The 26,377-nt window shown below is 48.7% G+C and overlaps 1 protein-coding gene across 2 annotated transcripts in view; it reads left to right on the top strand.

Annotated features, from left to right (window-relative positions):
- SPNS2 (SPNS lysolipid transporter 2, sphingosine-1-phosphate) overlaps window positions 1-26,377 on the top strand; it is a 96,286-nt gene that overhangs the window by 25,427 nt on the left and 44,482 nt on the right. For both annotated transcript variants that reach the window (XR_010794790.1, XM_066635011.1), the window contains exons 2-3: window positions 7,506-7,571; window positions 19,831-19,967. Coding sequence is in view for 1 of the 2 variants with exons in the window: in XM_066635011.1 (XP_066491108.1) it covers window positions 7,506-7,571; window positions 19,831-19,967 (203 nt within the window). In the remaining variant the exon portion in view is untranslated. The remainder of the gene's footprint in view (window positions 1-7,505; window positions 7,572-19,830; window positions 19,968-26,377) is intronic.

Below are 26,377 nucleotides of genomic sequence, written 5' to 3'. Positions count from 1 at the left end.
TAGGGATTCCAACACGTTCCAGGACTGTGTTGTTTGGAACTTTGTCCTGCCAGGTGGTGGTGGTGGTGGTGGTAGTAGTAGTAGTAGTAGTAGTAGTAGTAGTAGTAGTAGTAATAATTAATAATAATAGTGCACTAAAACTGAGTGGTAGAACATCCACTAAAATTGAGTCGCAGGAGAGTTAGAACATTCCAAAGAAAACATTTCTTTACCCAACATGTAATTAATCTGTGGAACTGCTTGCCCCAGGTTGTAGTGATGGGTGCCTTTAAAAGGGGATTGGACAGAGTGATGGAGGATACAGCTGTGTACTCCTTGAGGCATCTGGTGGACCACTGTTAGATACAGGAAACTAGACTAAATGAGCCTTTGGTCTGATCCGGTGGGGCTCTTCTGATGTTCTTATAATTAAAAACCTAAGAACCTCTCTCTAGTTCAGTATCCTGTTCCCCATAGTGGCAAACAAGATGCCTCCGGAAAGCCCACAAGCAAAGGCATCATCCTTTCCCTGATATCTGGCACGTATGGTATACTGCCTGTGTACGTGGAGGTTCTACATTGTCATGGCTAGGCCCAGTGTTCCATCTAGTACTACAGTGGCCAATGGCATGCTACTATTAGGCCCAAAGACAGTATAGCAAGATAGCATCCCTCCCTTATTTATGCTCTGACATCTGATACACAGAGGGTCAATGCCTCGTGGGGGTTTTATTAAGCCATCGTGGCTAATAATCACTCATGGATTGATTCTCCATAAAGTCCCCTGCTGAAGCTGTCTAACCCAGCAACCATGTCCATATCTTGTGGCAGTGCGTTACAGAGGATGATGGTGTCAATGCCCCATAGAGATCAATATAAATTATGTGTTATGCTTGGCTAGTATATCTTAAAAAAGAAAAAAAAGAAAAACACTTTTAAAACTTAAAAAAAATGAGAGGTTTCTACAAATGACAAAAGTCCAAGTTGTTCAGGCCACTGGTGCTTGGCATGATGTAGGCAATTAAATTCCTCTCTGCAAAAGCCCTGGGAGAGAGAACGGCACATTCTGCCCCATGCAGCAATGAAGCTGATGCAACCAATGCACATTCCCACCCCTTGATGAATGGAAATAAGCTCATTAAACCTGAAGCAGACACTCCTCCTCATTACCATATCTTGTGAATTTCCTTGTGTCCTCCCTGTGTACCTGGGTGGCTGTCAGCACTTTCTCGGAACATCTGCTGACTCTAGGAGCACCCATTGTTGTCAGATGCTTAGATTACCTGGCTCAGGTGGGCGGCAGTGCCTCAGTTGGAGACATGAGTCCTGGGCAGCCAGTGCACGAATAGTACATTGTCTCATTAAGCGTCTTGATGATGACGATGGCTTGTGCAGGAGACACAATGCTGAATGACAAGGGGCCAGTTCTCATGCAAGGGTGTCACCTCTTCGCCAAGTGGCAGGCTCCGGATTCTCCCAAGACACATGGATGAATGTTTTGATTTCAACCCACTTTGGCTGCGGCCAGCAGGGACTCCTTGTCTCTTCTGTCATGTCAGTTGCCCTCCCTCTGACAGAAGTGCTGTGTATTGCTCAGACCACAAAGCAATTATCTAGGCAACCGTTTTTTACAACCTGTCTCGGAGATGTAATCTGTGATCTGGGCTGAGTCAGTGCCCCTTCCTGCTCTGCCACCCTGTGGGTCTCCTTGGTTCTGTGCCAGCTATTTTGCTGGTGCAGATCCAAGGAGTGTAGCAGTGGTGGAGAAAGAGAGGACCCAGCTACACGCGAGTGCTGCCGATTCCACCCCTTCCTTCCCTGTTCCGCCTGCCTCCTTGCCTTCCTCCCTGCCCAGAAACTCTCCCATTCTTCCCCCTTCCTCCCTGTCCCTCCAACCACCTGCCCCACAGCTCCCTAACCTGGCACCACCAGCAAACACGTTGGCAGCCTCATTGCGCTCACCACTGGCTCGTTCTGCCAGCTGAGCACTTTGGATAGGATTGGGCTGCTCGCCTGAATCAGGATGAGAAACTGGGAGAAAGCTGAGTTGGTCGAATGGGTCATACCGCTTCAAAGTGCAAAGGAGGGATACCACTTTGAATGCACCCCTTAGAAATAATTCCCTGCCAGAAGCAAATTAGCACATCAGGGATATAGGTGCTATCCCAGTGCTTTACCTGCTGTGCTAGTTTTCTGCTTGCAAGGAGTTTTTAGTGTAAGGAAGGATTAGAAAAGTGATTTCCCCTGACGTGGTAAGGAATGCACTTCTTCAGCTGCATGGGTAGAACATGCCCCAGATGCCTTTGGAAGGGGGATGAGCAAAATTCCTGGTAGGCTTGGGTAAAACAGGCGCCGCCCTGGGCTGGCTATACATAGCTGTATCATATCTTGTCTGATCTCAGAAGCTAAGCAGGGTCAGGCCTGGTTAGTACTTGGATGGGAGACCGCCTGGGAATACTGTAGGCTTATACCATAGTCTTTCGAGACTGAAGGTTGCCAACCATAGAACAGGCCCCAGATGCCTTTGGAAGGGGATGAGCCAAGTTCCTGGTAGGCTTGTAAGGCGAATGAGACTGCTGCTAGGTGGAAGAGCTTCTGCTTTTGCCAGGAGAACGTCCCACATTCAGAACATTTAGCTGGCTTCTTGGATGGGCCAGCCCTGCTAAACTAGAAAGATAAACGGATGGCACAAGTAGCTTCCTGTGGGCAGGAAGGATTTCTTGGTCTCTCAAGTGCCCTTCTCTGTTCCTTTAAGGAAGCTTCTCTCCTTAGTGGAAGACCAGAATGATAAAAGTTTTTGAGTGATTCATTAGCGCAAGAGAGATGCAAAGATAACTGAAGGAAGGCAGCAGGAGGAACTCTGAGGGCAAAAAGTCACACATGTAATAAGGGAATTCTCCTCTCCTCCTTCCCCCGAGGGGGCACGTTACATCAGCGTTGTGGTCTCTCCGCTGGATCACCAGTTTAATTCTTCAGAAATTGTAGAAACAACAATTGCCAGGCCCCAAGGACGCGCCAAACAGGCTCAAGTGTGAGAGCGGAAATTGGCTCCAATTAGCATGATGGATCCCCATCCACTCAGAGCGCCTGGTTTCCTAAGCTCCCGCCTGGTTTTCCTTTGGCTCTCCAGTGGCAGGAGGTACTGATTGCAACCAGTACATCACAGCCTATGAAAAAAGCTTATCTATTGCGGAAGAACTGCCTTGGGAGTTGAAACCCACATGAAGCTGCCGGACTGAGTCAGGCATTTGGTACACCTATCTCAGTATTGTCCACACTGACTGGCAGCAGCTCTGCTAGCGTTTCAGGCACTGGTCTTTGCTCGTCCTACCTGAACATAAGAACATAAGAACAGCCCCACTGGATCAGGCCATAGGCCCATCTAGTCCAGCTTCCTGTATCTCACAGCGGCCCACCAAATGCCCCAGGGAGCACACCAGATAACAAGAGACCTCATCCTGGTGCCCTCCCCTACATCTGGCATTCTGACTTAACCATTCCTAAAATCAGGAGGTTGCGCATACACATCATGGCTTGTACCCCATAATGGATTTTTCCTCCAGAAACTCGTCCAATCCCCTTTTAAAGGCGTCTAGGCTAGACGCCAGCACCACATCCTGTGGCAAGGAGTTCCACAGACCGACCACACGCTGAGTAAAGAAATATTTTCTTTTGTCTGTCCTAACCCGCCCAACACTCAATTTTAGTGGATGTCCCCTGGTTCTGGTATTATGTGAGAGTGTAAAGAGCATCTCCCTATCCACTCTGTCCATCCCCTGCATAATTTTGTATGTCTCAATCATGTCCCCCCTCAAGCGTCTCTTTTCTAGGCTGAAGAGGCCCAAACGCCGTAGCCTTTCCTCATAAGGAAGGTGCCCCAGCCCCGTAATCATCTTAGTCGCTCTCTTTTGCACCTTTTCCATTTCTACTATGTCTTTTTTGAGATGCGGCGACCAGAACTGGACACAATACTCCAGGTGTGGCCTTACCATCGATTTGTACAACGGCATTATAATACTAACCGTTTTGTTCTCAATACCCTTCCTAATGATCCCAAGCATAGAATTGGCCTTCTTCACTGCCGCCGCACATTGGGTCGACACTTTCATTGACCTGTCCACCACCACCCCAAGATCTCTCTCCTGATCTGTCACAGACAGCTCAGAACCCATCAGCCTATATCTAAAGTTTTGATTTTTTGCCCCAATGTGCATGACTTTACACTTACTGACATTGAAGCGCATCTGCCATTTTGCTGCCCATTCTGCCAGTCTGGAGAGATCCTTCTGGAGCTCCTCACAATCACTTCTGGTCTTTACCACTCGGAAAAGTTTGGTGTCGTCTGCAAACTTAGCCACTTCACTGCTCAACCCTGTCTCCAGGTCATTTATGAAGAGGTTGAAAAGCACCGGTCCCAGGACAGATCCTTGGGGCAAACCGCTTTTCACCTCTCTCCCTTGTGAAAATTGCCCATTGACACCCACTCTCTGCTTCCTGGCCTCCAACCAGTTCCCAATCCATGAGAGGACCTGTCCTCTAATTCCCTGACTGTGGAGTTTTTTCAGTAGCCTTTGGTGAGGGACCGTGTCAAATGCCTTCTGAAAGTCCAGATATATAATGTCCAGATGTCACCAGGGGTTGAACCTGCAAACATCTGCATTTAAGTCAAAGGCACCTGCTATTGAGCTGCAACCTCACCCCTAAGATCCATCTAGTGCTTTATGTCTTCCAGGTCAGGTCAGGCCTGGTTATTACTTGGATGGGAGACCACCTGGGAATACTGGGTGCTGGAGGCTTATACCATAGTCTTTCAAGACTGAAGGTTGCCAGCCATTTATGTCTTCCCCAGGTCTGGCTAGCCAGGTATTTTCGAGGTGCACTGAAATGGGGCATGCCGTTAACTCACCTTCTCTGTTTGTCACCAGCACTAGGTAGAGGTATACTGCTCCTGAACATGGAGGCTTCATTTAACTCTCAAGATGCTAGACTTCAGGCTCCAGACTGTTGGTTTGGGGGATTTGGGGAGGGGGAGGGCAGCTGTTGGGCCACGTGTACCAAAAGCAGGTGCAGGGGAAGAAGCAGGAGTTGAGGTACAGCACTGGAGAGAGCATGTGCCCAATGCATGAAACACCACCAATGGCTGCAGAGGAGGCTTGTCCCCCGCAGTTTTGTCTCTGTCTTTAAAAAATCTAACGCACAGCTCACCAGACTTTGTGTCACTGATTCCCCTGTATTGCCATTGAGTAGTCCGTGGACCACTGTGAGATACAGGAAGCTGGATTAGATTGGCCTCTGGCCTGATCCAGCCAGGCTCTTCTTATGTTCTTATGACACTGTAGTTCTTTTCTATCACTTGTCAGTCAAAATAAGTAGTCATCCCCCCTCCCCATGAACCCACAAAGGCAGTAGTTGGTAATTGATCAATTTAACCTGGTTCACAGCCCTAATAAAACTGGGGGGGGGGGGAGAGAAGCTCTGCTGGCAGCTTGGAAAGCTGTCTATGCAATTTGTTGATTGAGATCCCTACAATGAGCTCCTTCTTTCCTTTTCTCTGCTTCCTGGTTTTTTTCCCCATTCTTTAAGAAAAAGAAAATCTCTCATTTTTTTTAAAAAATGTGATTGTCTTCCTGGCATTGTTCTGGATACCCTGTGGAAAAAATAATGTCCTTGGCTACCCCTGTCATCCTTTGTGCTTCTTGTCATTTGGCACACCTCCGACCTTTGCAGAATACTTAAAATATATTCTAAGTTTCCCATCCTTCACCCCAGAATACGTTAGTTCAGTGGTTCCCAAACTGTGGGTCGGGACCCAATGGTGGGCTGCAACCTGATTTTGGGGGGTTTGCCAAAGGTTTGATGGAAAGATCAGATAACTAATTGCCTCAAGCCCTGAGGTATTGAAAAATCAGATACTGCAGCTGCTAATTGCCCTGCAAAGAGCTCAGCTCCTACAGTTTGCAAGCCTGTGTATATAGGAAGATAAACTTAGATGGCCTCTCCTTTTTTAAAAGTCTGGTATGCCTAGGTGGGTCCTGATAGTGTGTCGTTTTTAAAAGTGGGTCCCGGTGCCACTTTTAAAGTTTGGGAACCACTCCCTGCGTTGGATTGAATGATGCTTGGACAGTGGAGAGCGTGGGCGCAGCCATGTGAGCCACAGATCATGGATCAGTACCTAAAGCTGGATTTGCAGGGGCAAAATGTTCAATCAAAATGCTCCTCCTTGCTTGCTTGCAGAAATCGGCATGAATTCTCTCTTGAGCATTCTCAATTGTAGTTACTATGGAAATTTAGAAAGAAAGAAAAAACAAGGTGTGAATCTGGGAAGCTGATACTTTGTGGCTTTAAAATTAAGCCATAAGGCTTAACAGAGCTGCTTCAGTGTAGCACCTAGACAGTGGAACTCCCTTCTACTGGAGAATCATACGGCTGCTTCTTCTAGCCCTCTGACCAAGACTTTTCTGTTCAGGCAGGAATTCTCTTTGAGCATTTTTTTTAAAGTGGTAGACACATTCCAGAATAATAATACCCAATTATTACTATCAAGATAAATAAATGGTAATGAATAAAGATTATGTTAACAGCTTAGGTGACTCTTTGGTTTCATGTCCTATTGTGCATTGACGCTAATAGTCTTTTATAATTGTCTATAGTACTGGTTCCCAAACTGTGGGTCGGGACTCACTGGTGGGTTGCAACCTGATTTTTTGCTGGGTTGCCAAAAGGTGATGGGAAGATCAGATAACCAATTGCCTCAAGTCCTGAGGCTGTTCAAAAATCAGGTACTGTAGCTGTTGATTACCCTTCAAAGAGCTCAGCTCCTGCAGTTTGCAAGATAGCTTCTAACTGCCCTGTAAGGAACTGAGCTCCTGCAGTTAGCAAGCATGGATAAGTAGAGAAAGATAAAGTCTGAGGTTCTTTTTCCGCTTATTATTATTTGTAAGTAAATAATGATTTCTTTCTAGACCTCCTTTTTTAAAAGTCTGGTAAACCTTGGTGGGCCCCGATAGAGTGTCATTTTAAAAAGTGGGTCCTGGCGCTAAAATGTTTGGGAACCCCTGGTCTATAGAACAAGCGCTTCATTGTAATGCTTAAATGCAATGCAAGTGTCTTAACTACTAATACAGTAATACAAACAGCCTTATTTAAAGCTCTTTCCCCCTCCTAGATGTTCAGAGCAAAGCTTTACATGTATGTAAACGCTCCCATGTATGTGCGGTAGGGACCTGAAGCATACACCCATTGACTCAGACATTGAGGTTTCTCATAGCCATGGTTGCAGGGGTGTGGGAACCTATTTTAGATTAGCAAAGCTAGCAAGTCGTACAAACAAAATATTTGCAAGGCACAAACAACACAACCCCCAGGGCAAAAACTCTTTGAGGAACAGGCAGGGGACCAGATAGCCGAGTGGGGCCAAGTCCCTGGTAGATGGGGGGCAGACAGCTGAGAGCATGTGGGGTTTACTAGGCGTTTGAAAGGTTTGATTTTTTTTTTTACTAATCTTCTTCTTTCTCTCTCTCTTTCAGGTGTTTTGCTAGATATTCAGCAGCATTTTGGAGTCAAGGACAGTGGAGCTGGCTTGCTACAGACAGGTAAGAGAGTCGTTTCAAGGCCCTTTCCGTATGAGTTCTGTGGGGTGTCTGGAGCCAAGGTCGCGATGTCCTTGCAAGCGTACGTTGGCTTTCTTTTAAATCCTTGTTTCTCTCTCTGTGTGTGAGCCTGTACATGCAGGTATTAATGTGCTTCAGCTAAGCTGCAGTGGTGTCTGAACAATTACCAAAGCACAGTGGGAGAAAGACATGGTCTTGTTTGCCTGTAGCTGTGGGCAGTGGAAGGGAGGATGAGGGTGGGTAGGTCACCAGTGGGACCGGAGTACCGCAGTCTTGCATTGACTGCAAACAGAAGAACAACAGAAGGGCTGGATCAGGCCTAAGGGGGCCCATGTTGTCCATCATCCTGTTTCCTACAGGGGCAATCAGATGCTGGGCAGGAGGTCTGGTCTAGAGGGTAGAGCCTCCATTTGCCTGAAGATAACATCCACAAGGTCGCCAGTTCGAGGCCACCGGCACCGTGCGACCTTGAAGCAGCTGACAAGCTGAAGCCAAGCTATTCCATCTGCTCTGAGCGTGGGAGGATGGAGGCCAGGATGGAGGCCAGATCAGAACGAAACATCTGAATTTGTTGTGGCTCTTGAAAGATAGAGCCTTCTTTCAATTGTAAAAATCCCTCCGGGGATTTAAATTAGCCTGCCTATGTAAACCGCCTTGAATAAAGTCTTGAATAAAGACCAAGAAAGGCGGTATATAAATACCTGTATTATTATTATTATTATTATTATTATGCTTGGAGGAAGCAAATAGGCAGAGCATGAGAGCAACAGCTCTCCCTGTTGTATATTCCCAGAATCTGCAATTCAGAGGTAGACTGCCTCTGTTCATGGAGGATCAATTCCTTTCACAGTTCATAAGAACATAATTCATAAGAGCCTTGCTGGATCAGGCCCATGGGGGGGGCCCATCTAGTCCAGGATTCTGTTTCCCATAGTGGCCCACCAGCCACCTCAGGGAAAGACAGGCAGACTTTTCTCTCACTGTCTCTCATCCTCCCAGCCAGCAGTTTGGGAACAATTGTCAATTGTCTCTCTTATTAGAAGAACTTAAAAAGAGCTGTGCTGGATGAGACCTGAAGGCCATGTAGTTTAGCACCCTCTTTTCTTCAGTTAGTGGCCAATCAGGTGATCCAGGAAACCCACAACCAGGGCCCAAACACCACTGCCCGCCCCCCCGGTCTTGGCCCTAAGTTGCTGGAATTCACAGATAGACTGCCTCTGACCATGGTGGAAGCAGAAGAGAGTGACCAAAATGATTGCTGGGCTGGGACACCTTCCTTATGAGGAAAATCTGAGATTAGGTGGTCGTTCCTCATGAAGGATGGATCAGAATTTTTTCTGTCACCTGAATTGGCTGTGGATGACAGTTTTTTTGCCTACCCCAGACTGGTGAGGGAGGGAAGGTGTGTTCCGTAGGTTACATGTTTTAAAAATAGGTCACTTGTGTTTAATAAAGTGGCCCAAGTTAAACCCAAGCTGCAGCCTGGTATCCTCATTGGGGGAGGGGGTGCGAGGGTAAATAGAATGCCATATGCAGGGGAGTGGCAGCAAGATGCAGGTCTCTTGTGGCCTTTGTGTGCTCCCAGGGGCATCTGGTGGGCCACCAGAGATACAGGAAGCTGGACTAGATGGGCCCTGGGCCTGATCCAGGAGGGCTTTTGTGTTCTTATATAGTTATTATGGCTGGCAGCTGTTGGTAGCCCTCTCCTCCTCCAGGCTTGTGTCTAATTCCTTTTTAAAGCCATCTAAAGGAAAGGCCACCATCACATCATGTGGCAGTGAGTTCCATAAACGAATTGGGTATCGTTGTCCTGAATCTCCCACTCAGTGGTTTCATCGGATGAACCCGTGTTCTAGGATGAAAGGAGAAAAATGTCTCCAGTTCCTCCATACCGTGCACAATTTTATGTCCCTCTGCCATGTCTTCCCCATTAGTCCTCTCTCCCCCCCCCCCCCAACTGGAAAACCTTTCCTATACTTTAGCCATAAGAACATAAGAACAGCCCCACTGGATCAGGCCATAGGCCCATCTAGTCCAGCTTCCTGTATCTCACATCGGCCCACCAAATGCTCCAGGGAGCACACCAGATAACAAGAGACCTCATTCTGGTGCCCTCCCCTGCATCTGGCATTCTGACATAGCCCATTTCTAAAATCAGGAGGTTGCGCATACACATCATGGCTTGTACCCTGTAATGGATTTTTCCTCCAGGAACTTGTCCAGTCCCCTTTTAAAGGCGTCCAGGCCAGTCACCGTCACCACATCTTGTGGCAAAGAGTTCCACAGACCAACCACACGCTGAGTAAAGAACATGCGTTTCCTTCATGGGAAAGTTCTACAGCCTCTTGATCATTTTGATCATCCTTTCCTGCCCTTCTGAATCATTCTTAGGATGGGACGTTGTGCACCCTGCAGGGTGGCAATCTAAGACCCCCCACCCCCCAAAACATCCACTGAAGTGGTGGAGGTTGATCGTGCTTGGAGCCTACCTTTGATCCATGCTTATGCACAAAGAATTCTGGGTAGTCTTAAGTTTTCTGGCAGCCAGGCTTGGCTTAGAGGTATGCGGGCCAGATGGTGCTCTTTCCTAGAGGCTGGATTTGGCCAAGCCAACGCATAGAGCTCACGTTGAAACAGACGGCCTGAACTTTCCCAAATGCAGGCTGCAAGAAATGGCATCCGTCCGCCACATCCAAGCCAGCATAGGCACATGAGGGCCCCCGAAGACCATCTTGCACACTCATCCTGTCCGTGGGCAATTCTCTAGATGGCAGGAGTTGCCTGAATAACAGGGAGCGCTCTATTGTGTGCCCCTCTGTGCTTGCCGCCGATGAAATGAGCTCAGCTCGCTGGATGTGTGGCCACCCCCTGAGAAAAGCGACTTGTCTGATTGAAACTTGCTTGGCTTCACTTGACTGTTCGCAGAAATTTGCTTTGCATTTGCTTCCTAGGGACATTTTGGTGCCAATTCTCTGCTTAAGCTTCTGCTGCAACCAGTCTGTTAGTCTTTAATGCTCTCCAAGAGACTTGCTTGGCAGAGCCGGCCCATCTGTGAGGCATGACTGAGGCAGATTTGACAGGGGACCACCCCCTTCTCCCCACTTCCTCGATTCCCTTCTTCTCTTTGCAAATCTAGGACATGGGATCAGAAACAGGCAGTCCCAGCCAGACTGCGGCCTGAAGCAACCTGTCTCAGTTGACCTCATGAGTGGGCCATCTCTGCTTTGTCTTTGGTTTGCCCTTCCGTCCCTCACGCCTCTCTTACCAAGTTATCAGATCTCGTACGGATCTCCTTGTTCCTGGATGTGCACCTCTTTCTTTACAACAGGGTTTGGGTTGATAAGAACGGACTGATTCCCATTTAGAAGCTGTAATGATCTTGAGTCAGGACCTGCATGTGAAATGAGTGACTCTGAGATGATGGGTGGCGTCAATGGAAGAGAGGCTTTGTGCTGCCGTGGGGCCCTGTTGCATTGTCCTGAATGCCAAATGGCTTGATTTCTTTCTGCCTCCGAGCACAGGGTGTGCTGAAAATAATAGGGACGGGCTTTTTTCTTCTTCTTCTTCTTGGGTGACGTGTCAGTACTGTTGGGAAGGGTCTGCTTTTGGTCAAACCATTCAGGAACAGAGTGAAGGTTGCCCATCAAGAAGTCTTCCCTCTTAATTGGTGGGATTTCTGCACTCTGACCAAACCTGGTTCATGCCCACTTTTCCCAGCAGACCACCTGGCAGTGGACACTGGCTCGGTTCAATGTCACAAACTCTAACTGGCTCAGGGATGTGCCCCAGAATGGCCCCCACTTCCTGTCTTGCTCTCCTCCATCTGACATGGATTCCTGTCCCACTTCCCAGTTTTCTCTAATCGCAGTTTACCATGATGTCCAACCGGCCAGCTATAGTGACAAAAACCCTGGCGACCGGCAGGAACAGGGAACCAAGGCAGGGCCTTTTCGTATTCCATGCGCGGTCTGTGTGAGAGCTCACAAGATGTGCGACAGCAGCCCCCACCCCCGGAATTCCAATTTTGCTTGGCAAATGCCTCTCCAACTCATAAGGAATGAGAATTGGCCAAGGCTAGACCTGGCCCAGCTCGATGAAACATGTTCAGGCATTTTTCAGAGGTTTAAATTAACCTCTGCAGAGGGGGGCGGGGACAGGCTGGAGAGACATTTTCCTGCATGCATTTTCCTGTGTGCATTTTAACTACAGTCATACATTCCTTCCACTAAGTGCTAGGAGGAGACCGCTCCTTCTCCCTGCAGCTGGGAGACCGCTTCTTCTCTGACATGCGCTTGCAAAAGTGCATGGGATGGAAAAGGTCACAAATGTGCACGATTGCAGCATCCAAGTGAAATTCTTTCCAAGCTTCCTGAAGTTGCAGGAAGCCCCCTGGGCAACCTGCTTCCTCTTATTCTGTGGGGAGAAATGGACACAAGTGACGTCACTCAAGGGTCCCGTTCTCCCTTGTGTGTTTCCTGACGGCCCTACCTCGTGGCAGGGGCTTGGGTCAGCCAAGCCACAGCCAGACCATGTTCCAAAGATATTCCATTCATGGAGCCCCTTCCCTCCCCTCCTCATTCCATAGCACTTTTATTTATTCAGTTTTTTTAATCCCTTCACTTTTCCCCAAAGGCAGCCAGGGCAGCTTTCCTGGAGCTCCATAGTTGGCAGGAAGCGTGTAATTTATTTTAGGGCAGGGGAGGAAGATAACCATAAGAGGGGAATGCCATTTGAATGGCCCCCCCAAAAAAACAGCTACTTCCAGAAATACAAGGACTTGGTAGCTGGTTCAGACAATATGATCATGGCTCCCTACCAGAGAAGTGGCACTCCTTCATGTGATCTGCAGGCTTAGAACCCAGAGCCCTATACCCGCCATGGCTCCCTCTTAGCTAGTGGCGGTGGGCCAGAATGCCTCCAATAGGGCAGGTCCAACTGTGAACAAAGGGCTCACTTCAAGCAGTACTTTGGTGGGGGCAGCAAACTGATAAGAACCCCCCCCCCAATCTGTCCACTGCCCTCTTCAGCCCACTGCTGTCGAAGAACTCCAGAACCAGGGGGCAGCTACTAAAATTGAGTGTCAGGAGAGTCGGAACAGATGAAAGACTTTTTTCCAGCATGTAATTAGTCTGTGGAACTCCTTGCCACAGCCACAGGATGTGGTGATGGCATCTGGCCTAGATGCCTTTAAAGAGGGATTGGTCAGATTTATGGAGGAAAAGTTCATCACAGGTCTCAAGCCATGATGGGTAAGTGCAACCTCCTGGTTTTTAGAAGTAGGCTATCTCAGAATACCAGATGCAAGGGAGTGGTGCCAGGTTGCAGGTTGTCTTAAGTACTCCCTGAGGCATCTGGTGGGCCACTGAAATACAGGAAGCTGGACTAGATGGGCCTGTGGCCTGATCCAGCCAGGCTCTTCTTATGAAGTTTCCCCAGTTGGCAGTCTCATCAGTGCCCTGATCCGGTTGCACACGCTGGAAGAAGATTGGGGCCGTGGCAGCCCTCTGGTGCCACAGGAGGAAGGAGGGGGTGAGGTGAAAGCCTTGCTGCGGCCTCTTCCTCATTGTCCTTGCCCATCTGGAAATATCCAACCCTGCCTCCACCCAGGAGTGACCCAAAGTGGAGACTCTTCCAGGTAGTCCTGCCTATAACTTGCAACATCTGGGGAGTGGGAGAAGACTTGTAAATACCTCCCCCCCAGTCCCAGTTCCAGTTCCCACACTGTGTTTCTGATATTTGTCACCTGGAGCTGCAAGAGGTGCCTTCGTAAGGAAGTCCTGTTCAGAGAAGGACTCTCATCTGTTTTATTATATATTAAATCTAGCGGAAGTCACCTCAAGAACCTCAGCGTGTAGGTGAGGTAAACCCATTTTGCACGTAATCCTCCCCTTACTCCTAGAAAGGTCTGCCCCTAGCAGAAAGGGCCTACTAGTCTGGTTGCAGAATCAAAGCAATTGGCCATTGTGGACTAAAGTGGAACCTCCATAGTCAAATCCAGGGTATCTGATTACCATGGTGGTTTGGAACAAATGGGTTGGCCGGCTACCACCTTCCCTTCCTTGTGAATGTGTGTTTATGAGCTTGGGTCGATGAGCCTTTGATCCCACAAGGCAGTCGCGCTCTGGAGTGTAGGAATGCCTTTTGAAGATTGAGGGTTAACTGCTGTGGGGATGAGTTTCTTGCTATTTTCGTCTGCTCTTTTTCACCCCTTAGAGGAGTGCATTTCCCAGAAGTTCCCTTTGGTGCAATTACTCATGCTGGCTAAAGAGGAACACAGAAGTGGAGGATATCCTTTTCGAAGCTCCCAGGGGTTGTTATATGAACTTGTTCTGTGGCCTTATACCAGGTCAGCCCGTATGGTGGGTCATTTTCCAGTCTGATTGACAGAGCTGTTCTTAGCTCTACTGTCTGTGATCCTTATTCTGGGATCTTCTGCATGCAATTCATGCATCCCGGGCCCTTCCTTGTGCATCAAAGGCTGCCTTCTACAGGGTCACACTCTTGATCCATTTAACTCAATATTGCCTGACTAGCAGCAGCTCCCAGTCAGGGGGGCCTTTCCTCATCGTAGCTACGAGCCATTCACAGTCGGAGATGCTGTAGATTGAACTCATGACTTTCCACATACTAAACATGTGCTCAGCTTGTCCTGCCAGCAGCTCAGTGGCCTTCGTTCAGGGATCTTGCCTGCCCATTGCTGATGATCTCATCAGTAATGGCAGATGGGGCAGCCTGGCTGTCAGTGCAGTTGATCACTGCTAATCTTCTGAAAAGCTCTGTTTGCCAACCGCTGCCCTAAATCGGGGTGCATGCCTGTGATGTTTGCATGCTCTCATTCTCCATGGTAAGGCTTGGTTCAGGCAATCAGTCATGAGGGAGCATCTTCAAATTCAAACAACGTTGGAGGGCAGTTTCAAGCGCATTCATGGATCAGTGGCATACCTAAGGCATCTGGCACCCAGCACCATAAATTTTTAACAGCCCCCATACATACACCCCCTGGGCCTCTGAAGGTCTCCTAGAGAGAAAACCAGAAGAGCCTTTCTAAGGCCTCCAGGAGGCCTTCTGAGGCTCAGGGATGCCTCCAAAAGACACCCTCTCAAAGTGTGGTACCCGGGGCAATGGATCCTGCCCCCCTTAGCTATGCCACTGGCTTGGATTTCCCACAGGTGGAACCTGACATCATGAGAAGTCTTTAGAAACAACTAAAAATTTTAAAAGCTGTTATTGCCCCTCTCTTTACCTACCTGCACAAAACAAGGCACATGTTTGTGGTGTTTTCTCTGTGTGTCTGGCCGTGTGTTTTTTTTTTTCTGCCATGCAGCTCGGTGGCACTTTAAATGTCCTGATGCGGCCCAGTTGCCGGTTGAATGGCAGCTCCCGGGGCAGAATAACTGAGCAGGCGCTCATGGGTGGCGGTGCGTGAAAGAAGAAAGCTGCGGAGCCTGGAGCCTGTTTTTCCTCCTTGTGCTATTTTTTTTTTTTTTAAAGGGAGAAAATTCCATCCAGAGACAAAAAAGAGCAGAGAAAATTTGAGAGAGTGGAATTAGCCCACCTGTACTAGGGCAGGCCAGACAGCCAAAAAGCAGAAATAGACCCAGAGCCATCCATCCTGTCTAGATAATTAAACCTTTCCTGTTTTTTCACCACATGGGTGGCAATGCCAAAAAAAATAAAAATGCATGTTTAATTCCAAAATATCTCCCCAAATCTACTTCTTTGGGCAACCTTGGATGGGAAGAGGGTGTGTGCGTGCTTTTTTTTCCTGTTTAGTTTTATCCACCTCTCCTTTATAGCTGGTGCTTTGCTTCCTCCAAAATCACAGAGTTGGCATCTTTTAAAAATGGGGTTTTATCCACCTCTCCTTTATAGCTGGTGCTTTGCTTCCTCCAAAATCACAGAGTTGGCATCTTTTAAAAATGGGGTCTTGTCTCCTTTTGGCCACTCCAATGGCTGCCTGCACGATGTGATTGTTCTCTGTCGTTGTTGTGAATGTACATGGTGCTTTATGGAGGGTAAGACAGCAGATCCCTGCCCCAAGGGGCTCACAATCTAGAAATTGTGACACAGCGGACAACAGAGGAAGAGGAAGGATGTGGGGGCAGGAAGAACGGGAGCTGGGGGAAGAATGCGCAGTTATTTCACGTTCATTCCAGTAACAGAATTTGGCACTGCTGTAAGCGTTGGGGAGATGTTAAAAAATGGCTTTTGTGTGATTATTTTCGGAGGAAAAAACAATAATTGTTTGGGCTTATATAATGCATATAATGCAGAGGTGGCCCTGTCAAGAGGTAAATGAAGTGACTGATGATCTAGTGAAGGCAGAGGCATTGAGAAGTAAATGGAAATCAGAGACTATTTATTTATTTATTTATTTGAAACATTTATACCCCCCTTTTCCAAGAGCTCAAGGTGGCTTACAAAACTTAATGCATAAAACGCAGCATAGAATGATTAAAAAGAACCGTTGAAATCTAGATCGGGGTGTCAAGCTCATTTCATACAGAGAGCCGAAGTGAGCATTCTTGCTACCTGCTGAGAGCCGGAAGTGACATCATTAAGCAGAAAGTGACATCATTAAGCAGACGAGGACCAGAAACAAAGCACTTCGTGCTCACGTATAAACTCATGAGCTACAAATGGCAGAAGAGAAAACATGCAAATTTTGTTCATAATTTAAAGTTCCGAGAGAGCCCCAATTATCACACTGGGAGAGCCAGTGTGATAATGTTGGGGGGCCAGATAAATTGCTTCCGGGGCCACATTCATCCCGTGAGCTTTATGTTTGACACCCCTGGTCTAGATTATTTAAACCAACACAGCAGTGGTATAATGATTCTAAAAACACATAGGTGGTGACAGGTCAAAAAAATACACAACCAGCTAAAAATACTTGAATACGCAATAAGAAAACAGCTTACATAGAAGACAACCCGGAATGTTCCACCCTTACTCACTCCCCTAAAGCGAATGTAAATAAAAATGTTTTTAGGCCTAGACTAAAACAATTCAGAATATAGGTCCTGTGCTGTTCAGATGTGAGCTTTAAGAAAACACTCAGAAACCAACTCTGTCGTCGGTGGCATAGCAGGAGGGGCGCGGAGCAGCCAGTCTGGTGGGCAAGCGGCCCGTCCGAAAGGCTCTGTTTTGCTCCCCCCGCTGGGAATGGCTCTGAAGGGACGGGCTGCTTGCCCGCCAGACTGGCTGCTCCGCCCCCCTGCTATGCCACCATCTGTCGTACAGAATGAGATCAAACTTTTGTGCATGCAGCTTGTATTGGCAACCTTCAGTCTCGAAAGACTCTGGTATTGCGCTCTGAAAGGTGGTTCTGGCACAGCGTCTAGTGTGGCTGAAAAGGCCAATCCGGGAGTGACAATCCCTTCCACATCGGGAGCAAGTGCAGTCTGTCCCTGGTCTGTCTCCCTGGCTATGGGCCTTCCTTCTTTGCCTCTTAGCCTCAGACTGCTGGCAGAGTGTCTCTTCAAACTGGGAAAGGCCATGCTGCACAGCCTGCCTCCAAGCGGGCCGCTCAGAGGCCAGGGTTTCCCACTTGTTGAGGTCGATCCCTAAGGCCTTCAGATCCCTCTTGCAGATGTCCTTGTATCGCAGCTGTGGTCTACCTGTAGGGCGCTTTCCTTGCACGAGTTCTCCATAGAGGAGATCCTTTGGGATCCGGCCATCATCCATTCTCACGACATGACTGAGCCAACGCAGGCGTCTCTGTTTCAGCAGTGAATACATGCTAGGGATTCCAGCACGTTCCAGGACTATGTTGTTTGGAACTTTGTCCTGCCAGGTGATGCTGAGAATGCGTTGGAGGCAGCGCATGTGGAAAGCGTTCAGTTTCCTCTCCTGTTGTGAGCAGAGAGTCCATGACTTGCTGCAGTACAGAAGTGTACTCAGGATGCAAGCTCTGTAGACCTGGATCTTGGTATGTTCTGCCAGCTTCTTGTTGGACCAGACTTGCAGAAGTCTACAAAATGAATGCAAAGATGACTATTTGGCTTGAGAAAGTCTTCAAAAGCAATACCGCAGCTGCTTCTACCTCCAAATTCCCTTGGCTGGCGCATGAAGTTGCCTTAGAAAGAACCATGGATTTGTTTATCCCAGTATCATCTACTCTGACAGTAGCCCCATGAGGTCTTAAGGAGAGGGTCTTTCCCAGTTCTACCTGCAGTTGCAGGTGATTCACCTGAGAACTTCCACGTGCAAAACAGGTGCACCCCCATCTGACTGGAGAGCCCAGAGGATGGCAACTGGAACTGTCCTCAAGGAGCCTTCCTCAGGGGACTTGGATGTCACTTGGCATTTGCCTTTTGCGTCGCCAACCTTTCGCATGTAGCTATAAGTCACCTGTATTGAGTTACGCCTGGAGATAAACCAGCTGAAAAGGATTGGTGGCTGCCTTGGCAACTTCACCATCGTATCTGAACCTGCTCACGGGTTCAAGGCAAGCTGGCGTGCAAAGGGCCGGCGATCGCCTTCTGAATTTGTTTATGAGTCAGTCTGCGATTTGATGTCGCACGTAATTGGTGACATCTTTAAATGTATCGCTGTGGCATGCTGTGGCCTCATTATTCTGTCCTCTGGGTTTTGTCATCTCTCTTTTTTACTGCCTTTTTTACACTCTGTTTGACTCTGATGTCTCTCCTTGTTCCCCTTCTGTGAACCCTTTTAGCTGCTTCTACCCTGTCACGCGTCAACTTCCATATTCTAATTATTGCTTCTTGTTTTTAAAGCATGGTTTTCAAATATAAGGAAAATATTGATGTGTGTGTGTGTGTGTGTGTTGCACAGCAAAACGGAATGTCTGTGTTGGGAGAGTTAGGACAGACAAAAGAAAATATTTCTTTACTCAGCGTATAGTTAATCTGTGGAACTCTTTGCCACAGGATGTGGTGATGGCATCTGGCCTAGATGCCTTTAAAAGGGGATTGGTCAGATTTATGGAGGAAAAGTTCATCACAGGTCTCAAGCCAGTTTCTGGAGGAAAAATCCATTACGGGTTACAAGCCAGGATGTGTATGTGCAACCTCCTGATTTTAGAAATGGGCTATGTCAGAATGTCAATGCAAGGGAGGGCACCAGGATGAGGTCTCTTGTTATCTGGTGCGCTCCCTGGGGCATTTGGTGGGCCACTGTGAGATACAGGAAGCTGGACTACATGGGCCTATGGCCTGATCCAGCAGAGCTCTTCTTATGTCCTTATGTTCAGCTGGCAAGTCTGGGCACCAGGATGCAGGTCTCTTGTTACCTGGTGTGCTCCCTGGGGCATCTGGTGGGCCACTGTGAGATACAGGAAGCTGGACTACATGGGCCTATGGCCTGATCCAGCAGAACTCTTCGTATGTCCTTATGTTCTATTTTAGCCAGCAAATTATTGCAAACAAGAGAAAATAGATCTGATTGTCTTCCTTGTTCAGCCCTCCGATTCCCCCATCTGTTTAAATTTGAGCCTAGTTAGGAAGTTAATTATTTTTTCTCATTCATTTTTTTCCTTATTAACAGCCTCTTCAGCTTCTCGAAACTCATAATTAAGTAGTTGAATGGAAGGGGGCAATCCATCATCTTTGTGATGGGCGCTCTAATTCTCACTAATAAGACCTGATTCACTGAAACAAGCGATTGGGAGGGAGCACCTTGACATCAGGCAGCTGGGATCAGGCAGACTTCCAAAAGCGGCATCGGGTACCGTTTGCTTCATAACGCTATCAAATTCTGTTTAATCCACTGAGCGCGAGCCTCTTTGGCTCGGCACGTCAGGGACTGGGAAAGTGACTCCACTGCCTTGCTCCCCCCCAACAAAAGAAAAACAATTCTTTGCATATTCATTTATTTAAAAAATATACTGTCCAGTCATGTGGGTGCTATGTATTATATAAGCATCAAATAATTACATAAAATGAAATATGAGTTAACAGTGGCATAGCAAAGGGGGGCAGGGGGTTATTACCCTGGGTGCCAAGTTGGAGTGTTGGGGGGTGCCTCCCTGTGTGCAGCCTCCCCAAGCCTTAGAAAAGCACTTCCGGTTTTGCTGAAGGTCACAATCAAACCCCCCTCCCAAACTGGTTTCTGTGTTTGGGTTTGGTTTGATTCTCAGGCAGAGATACTTGTAAATTTGCCTGTAGAACAGATGACTAGGGCTGAACCAGGAACGCCCCCCCAGAACGGAACACCTGTGGAGAAGGCTGCATGGACCAAATGGTTCAGCTGACCTCTTCTTTCTCTGCTTCTTCTACAGTTTTCATCTGTAGCTTCATGGTGGCCGCACCAATTTTTGGTTACCTTGGCGATCGCTTCAACCGGAAGATTATTCTTAGCTGTGGGATATTTTTCTGGTCTGCCATCACCTTTTCCAGCTCTTTCATCACCAAACAGGTAAGGTCATTGCAGAGGAATCTGTGTTCACTCTGTAGCAGAGAAGTAGGGAGGGCAGTCCTTCATGAAATTGACAAGCTCCCCCTCCAATGAATCTCCTTACCCCCATGTTAGCCAGATCATGACCCTTTAAGAGGCAAGCCCTGAAGGCCTCAGGAGGAGAAAGGCCATGTGTGATTTTGGTCGGCTATTTTGCTCTCTCTGAATACTGTTGACTTTGTTGCTAAAAGTGAAGTACGTAACTTAGCCCAGTTCTTTGAGCCCATCTAAAACTATCTTTTCTTCGGGCACCAAAATCTATTGGGCTTTTTGTTGCTTCTGTGGTCTGGGGAATTGGGTGGATCAATCTGTGAGGAGTTGATGGGTGGATGGTCCTGCCATGCACTGGAATCGCTGACCATGTCTCTGCTCTCCTGTCTTGGTGGTCCTCTCCCGATGACTTGATTCTGAAGGCAGGTATTGTTATGAGGCTTCCTAGACTTGTTCCTTGCAGTGGTTCCTCCCAGTGGATGCTTGTTTTATAAAAAGTCACATTGGAATAGACCCACAACTAATTTTACCCAGTCTAGATGTAGAATTGCTCAGATTGTATCATAGTTGTATCTTGGCTGAATTCCAAGGTGCTAACGGCAGCAGCATGTATGGGGTTCAACCCCGTTGAATGTTCACAAGAAACCTCCAAGGTAGGTGCGGTTGACAGAGGAACTTGACTTAGGCCACCCAATAAGTTTCGTGGGCTGTGCCACAATTGGAATCCAGATCTCTGACAAACCCAGTTCTTGGTCTGCTCGACCGCACCAGCTCTGCTTGCTGTGAAATGGCTTGGAGACTGAGGGGTACCTTCCGAGACTGGGTTTTGTGGGGGCGGGACTGACATTGCAGTGAATCTGGCCCAGTCAGCCTGTGTGCTTGCTTCTGTGCCTGTGTAGTTCCCATTCATCTTATACCTCTGTAAATAAATACTTCTTGTGTGCTGGCTTCTAAGCTGAGAATGCCTTGGGAGAGGGGCCGAATGGGGCAAAGTCTTTAAAGACCTTCAAAATCTGGGTCACTGGGGCCTGGAATCCCCTGTGATTCAGGGGAAGAGGCACTGGGGCGACCTTCCCCTGGCCGGGACATGGGTGGGCAGAAGGAGAGGCTTGACAGGCACTTGCTGGATATACTTTTGGAGAATTTTCTGCTATAGTCAGGGGTTTGGACTAGATGACCCTGTAGTCCCTTCCATGATTCTTTTATAAGTTCTCGGCAGGGCTACAAAGAGTCCAAGGGAGGGAGGATGTACGAGGCATCCTAGTCCTCTTCTCCCCAGCTGGGCTGTTCCGCCTTCCTGCCAGACCTGCCCCCATCAAGGTCCTCGATTCCTTGGCCTCAGTTATCATGGGCTGGGGGCAGATTTTGACAGTCTGCTGGCCCTGGCACCTTCTTGTCCATTCTCTCCCACCCCGCTCTCATCTCCTGCAATAGTTGAACGTGTCACCCCGTGCATATAATATAAAGCAAGGAAAGTGCTCAACAACAGACGTGCTAAAACTACATCACCATTGAAGGATGAAAGATTTTAGTTCCTGGTGGAAGGCCGACGGGGAAGAGCAGTTCTCAACTCTTGCAGGAGGGCATTCCCTAGTTGTGGCACCACCACAGAGAAGGTCCTGCCTCTCATTGCCTGCTCCCTCTCTGTGTGTGTGCCGTTTTTGCCTTTGGGGGAAGGATGTCTTGTTAAAATGTTGGTGAGAATTGCTGGAGTTGCCCTTCTTCAGGATTCAGCTCCCTCCCCAAGGGAGTTCCTTGGAGTGACATCTCTGAGTAGAATGTCTGTGAAGCATGAATTTTGGGCCACCGGCTCGGATGGCTTTAAAAGGGGTCTGGAGAAATTCATGGAGGACCAGAGCAGAGGTCTATCAGTGGCCCGTGGTGATGATGGCTGCATAGTGCCTCCCGGTTCAGCCTCTAAATACCAGTTGCAGGAGAGCAGTGGCTGGCCTGGAGCAAACCCCATCAGCTGCTGTGAGGAAACTCAGACCAAGTGGCGTACCTGGGAGGGGCAAGGGGTGCAAATGCCCCAGGCGCCACATTGCCATCCACTCTCCAAGCAGCACTCCCCTGCAGCACTAAGTCAGCAGTGATTTGAAGGCCGCCTCCCCAGAAGTGTTCTGAGAGTTGAGAAAGCTCCCTGGCCTTCAGAAGCCTTTGTAAGGCCTTCTGGAGGCCAAAAATGGACACTTCCGGTTTTCAGCTGTTCTGAGGCTAGGGAGGCTGCGCACAACTTCTCTGGCCCTTAGAGAACACCTCTGGGGGGGGTAGGGAGCACCTCTGGGGGGGTGTGCCCTGGGTGGGGCAGTGGCCAAGAACGCCACTGCTCAGACCTTCACCAAGGATATCACTGGCCCAAGTCCACGTTGCCCTGTGCAGACGGATCAGGCCAGGGAAGGGGTTTGGGATTTGGTATGCGTTGCTGCTGCCAAACCCATCTTCTCCCAGGCCCCATCGGCCCAGAGCATGCGTTCCACCAGTGCGCTATAGATAGGATTGGACCATCGGTCTTCCCCAGCTGCAAGATGGGGAGAACATTACCACCCATTTTACAGGATTGTGGCAAGATCCATGTCAAGAAAACTCACCTGCAAGGCTTTGCAGGATACAAAAGCTTAGCACGAGTCAACCTGTGATCCCGTTTGCATGCTTGTCACAGCTTTGTGCTGCTCACACCTGATTTGGGGTTGCTAAAAATAGCACCATCCAGCCACCTTGGGCCAGTGGCGCCTCCCCTCCCCCCCCGCTCCGCGCCAGGAGTGGAAGAGGCGGTTGACATCCCTGCCTCGTTTTTCTTTTTCCGCCAGCGCTGTGACATGAGACACACACTGAGAACAGAGGCGTCCCTGTTTTGAAACCTGTTGTCGAGGAGGACTAATTAATGCATTCCTGGGAAGATGAATCAAAGTCATGCCTGCAGCTCAGCAGAGCGATTCCCCCCCCCCCTTTAGGGCTGCGCCAGCCACACATCTCTCATCCTCACTGTCCAGTGGCATTCCAGAGATTGCCTGTGTCCCGTCACACCCAGGTCGCCAGCCAGCCAGCCAGCCAGCCAGCTAGCCGCCTGGTCCCACGGATATGTGCTTTCTCATAAATGTCAGCTGCCACCTTGCAGAAAGAAGGTGGGAATTGTGGATCTAGAACACCCAGTTGCACAGGTGTTTCCCAGCACAAATCCTGGCTGCAGGGCCATCCTACCTGTCGTATACTTGGTCTCACACTTCCAGGGTTTTGGGGTGGTCAGAGTTGTTGGTTCTGAACCCTAGAGCCCTCAAAGATCCCTGTTTGGTAGTACTGCCACCACCCTGTAAGAGCCAGTGTCTCAGCCCAGGGACACTGAGACCCTCTAGGCTTAACTATATCCCTTGTAGGCACTGAGCACTTTCTTTACTTAAAGTCTCAGTCCTCAAGTTACTAGTCCACAATGAGGATTTTTGGTAGCTTGCTGAACGGCTAGGCAGGATTCTGAACCTTTGTCCCCAACAGACAACGAACCAACATGGTAAAAGAATTTTTACTTTATTAAGCACATAGGGTTACAAAAAGTTACAAAAGGCAGCAAATGCTAGAGGCATAAAAACTTCTAGGAAACATATCAGCATAAAATAATAGAGCTAACTGGCTAACTCTATTATTCTCTAACTCTCACCTGGGTCAGCTTCTTTTGTAGATCCTCAGGTCAGTTACCTAAGAGGCCACATGGTCCTGGCGAGGCAGGATGTGCACCCACCACCTATCTTACCAAGAGACAAAGACCAAAAGACCTTGTCCTAAGGAAGTGGGGCTGGATGCTCGCCCTCTCAGCTCTTCCCTCCCCCCTGGAGATCTACAGCTGCATTCCATCCTTGATGAGCGTCTTTCTGGCTGCCTGGGTGCTACATTATCACCTTCCATTGAGTTGTAAATTCTTAGCAGCTAGGACTGCAAGCCCCTTCTGTGTTCCTGGGTTACTTTGGTTCAGGCTTTGCAATGCTACTAGGCCTAAACTGTACATATTCATGGCACTACCCACGAGGACGTGGCACTGGTGGAGCACCCCATGCGTTCCTGAGTGAGCCAAGACAGAGGAGTTGGGGCACCAGCATCCCCTCTTCCCCTGATGCCCCATCATAAGTGGCAACAAGAGGCCATGGCCCTACTGTCCTGATCAGTCTGCCTCCACCATCTCCTTGCCTACCCAGCCAGTTCTGCAAAGAAAGAGGCTGGTAGGGGTGAAAGAGGCAGCAGAGGTGGCACTCTACTGTCCACTGTCCCTGCCGTGGCCCTCAGCTGCTTGTTTCCCCAGTGACACCACCACCATGTTCTTTTCTGGAAGTAGCACTGGAGGAGGAAGTGGGTCACCATTGCCCTGAAGGAGACGTGGGTGTCACCATGATTCCCCCCCCCCCCTCCTGGCCTGCCCAGTTGCTTCTTCGAGCCGACTGGGCAAACTGATTCAGAGCTCTGCCAGTTCTGCAGCTGGGCGGACAAGAAGGAAGGGGCATCAGAGCGAGCAGGAAAAACACAGCCGAAAAGGGGAACAGAAAATCTGGTCGCCACTTTGGCCTGGAATAAGCCTGAATGCAAGACTTATTTATGTTTTTCAATAGGGAGTTTTATAACCAGCCTCTTGAATGGATTTGCTGTTTGTTCAGTTTCTTTGCCTCAGTTTTCCAGTCTGTGAAATGGGAAAAGTAGGTGCCCATTTTATGTACCTGACCAACAAGCTTCACTCATTACATCGTTGCCTTCCTCAGCCTACAGCCAGGGGCAGAACCTCCCTCATTTTGGAGTAATCACAGGCATTGTTTTGAAGTTAGGGAGAGCTGTGGTGGATCAGACCGGCGACCCATCTAGAGGACTCCCAGAAGGCCACAAGCAGGGCAGGAAGTCGCCAACCATCCTCCACTGTGTGTCACCAGCATCTGATACCCAAAGGTCTAGAGTGCCTCTGAACATGGAAGCTCCATTTCTAATTATTACGGCAAGTAATAACAAAAGAAACATCTGCTAGATGAAACCAAAGATCTACCTACACCCACATTCCCTTTCCCTCAGTGGCCAGCCATGTGCATTTGGGAAACCCACAAGCTGGGCACGGAAGCAGAAGCCCTGCCCTCCCCAGCCACTGGTATTCAAAGATAAACTGCCTCTGAACTTGGATATGTTTTTATAGCCTTCATGGAAGCCATGAATAGATTTCTCTTCCTACGTGAATGTGTCCAATTCCATTGTAAAGCCATCTATGCCACTGGCCAACAGCTTATCTTGTGGCAATGAGTTCCATAAGTTAACCAGGCATCATGTGAAATCTCTTTTCTGTCCCAGATCTCCTGATGATCATTTTTACTGAGGGACCCATGAGTATTATATATGAGAGAGAGAGAGAGAAAAAAGCACCTCTCATTTCCTCCACCTGTTGTCCAGTTTTAAGGAATTTCTGTCATGTCCCCCCCCCCCCACTTAGTTGCCTTTTCTCTAAAGTGCTTCCATTTTTCACCCCCCTTCTCCTTCACTTCTGTCACCAGTCAGAAATCAAACAGGTGCAGCCAGCCCGTCCTGGCATGATGTGGTGGGTGCAAAAGCATGGCCTGTGGAACTCCTGGCTGCCATGTTGTGATGTAGAGGTTTTGTTTCCCAACATGTAGGGGGTCTCTAGCCATGTTTGGGCACACCACTGCTTGGCTGACGTGGATGGTCATGTGGCTAGCAGGCCTTCAGGGCTGTGGTCACTTCCAGAGGTGCCTTAGAGGCAAAAGATTTCACTGTTCACCTCACACTTGGTAAACGTGACCCTTGGAGGTGAGTCGACACGAGGCGACGTCTTCCCCTTTTTCTGTACCTCTGGGTAGGAAGTGGTGGCGTACCGCATGCTCGGAATTTACCACAGCTGACTATCTTGAGGTGAATCTTGTTTGGGCTTGCCTCAACCAAACATTTCTTTGCGCATTTAGATCCCTTTAGGGATAAAAATACCCGTTTTAATTGTCTTAATGGCTACTTGCTGGAATTGCTCAGCCTCCACCAATTTTTCTGCATGGAGAAATTGAATCATTCCAACTTGAGCATGGCTTCTCATCTCACATGGGAGGAAAGCCACGAGAGTCACACTGGTATAGGAAAGGCTGGAAATCTGTAGTGGGGAGCTGTGCCGAAACATCTCTTCCTGCTGGGCAGGACTGGTGGAGGAGCCCTTTGCCGTCGCCGCAACCGGAGGGGCTTGTGAGACCCACACAAAGGACTGTTTCATCCCTGTCCTTTCCCACGTGGCTCTGGCAAAGCGCTTTCCTCTTTATGGACACCAGCCAGTCAGTTTTGAGACACAGGCAAAGAGCTCCTGGTTCCTTTTCCTTTCCAAAGTGATTGATCTAAGAGCAGGGGGTGTTCCCCACTAACATAGT

Source organism: Tiliqua scincoides, chromosome 8 (genome assembly GCF_035046505.1).
Source record: "Tiliqua scincoides isolate rTilSci1 chromosome 8, rTilSci1.hap2, whole genome shotgun sequence".
Classification (NCBI taxonomy): domain Eukaryota; kingdom Metazoa; phylum Chordata; class Lepidosauria; order Squamata; family Scincidae; genus Tiliqua; species Tiliqua scincoides.
This window is presented reverse-complemented; position numbering and strand designations above follow the sequence as displayed.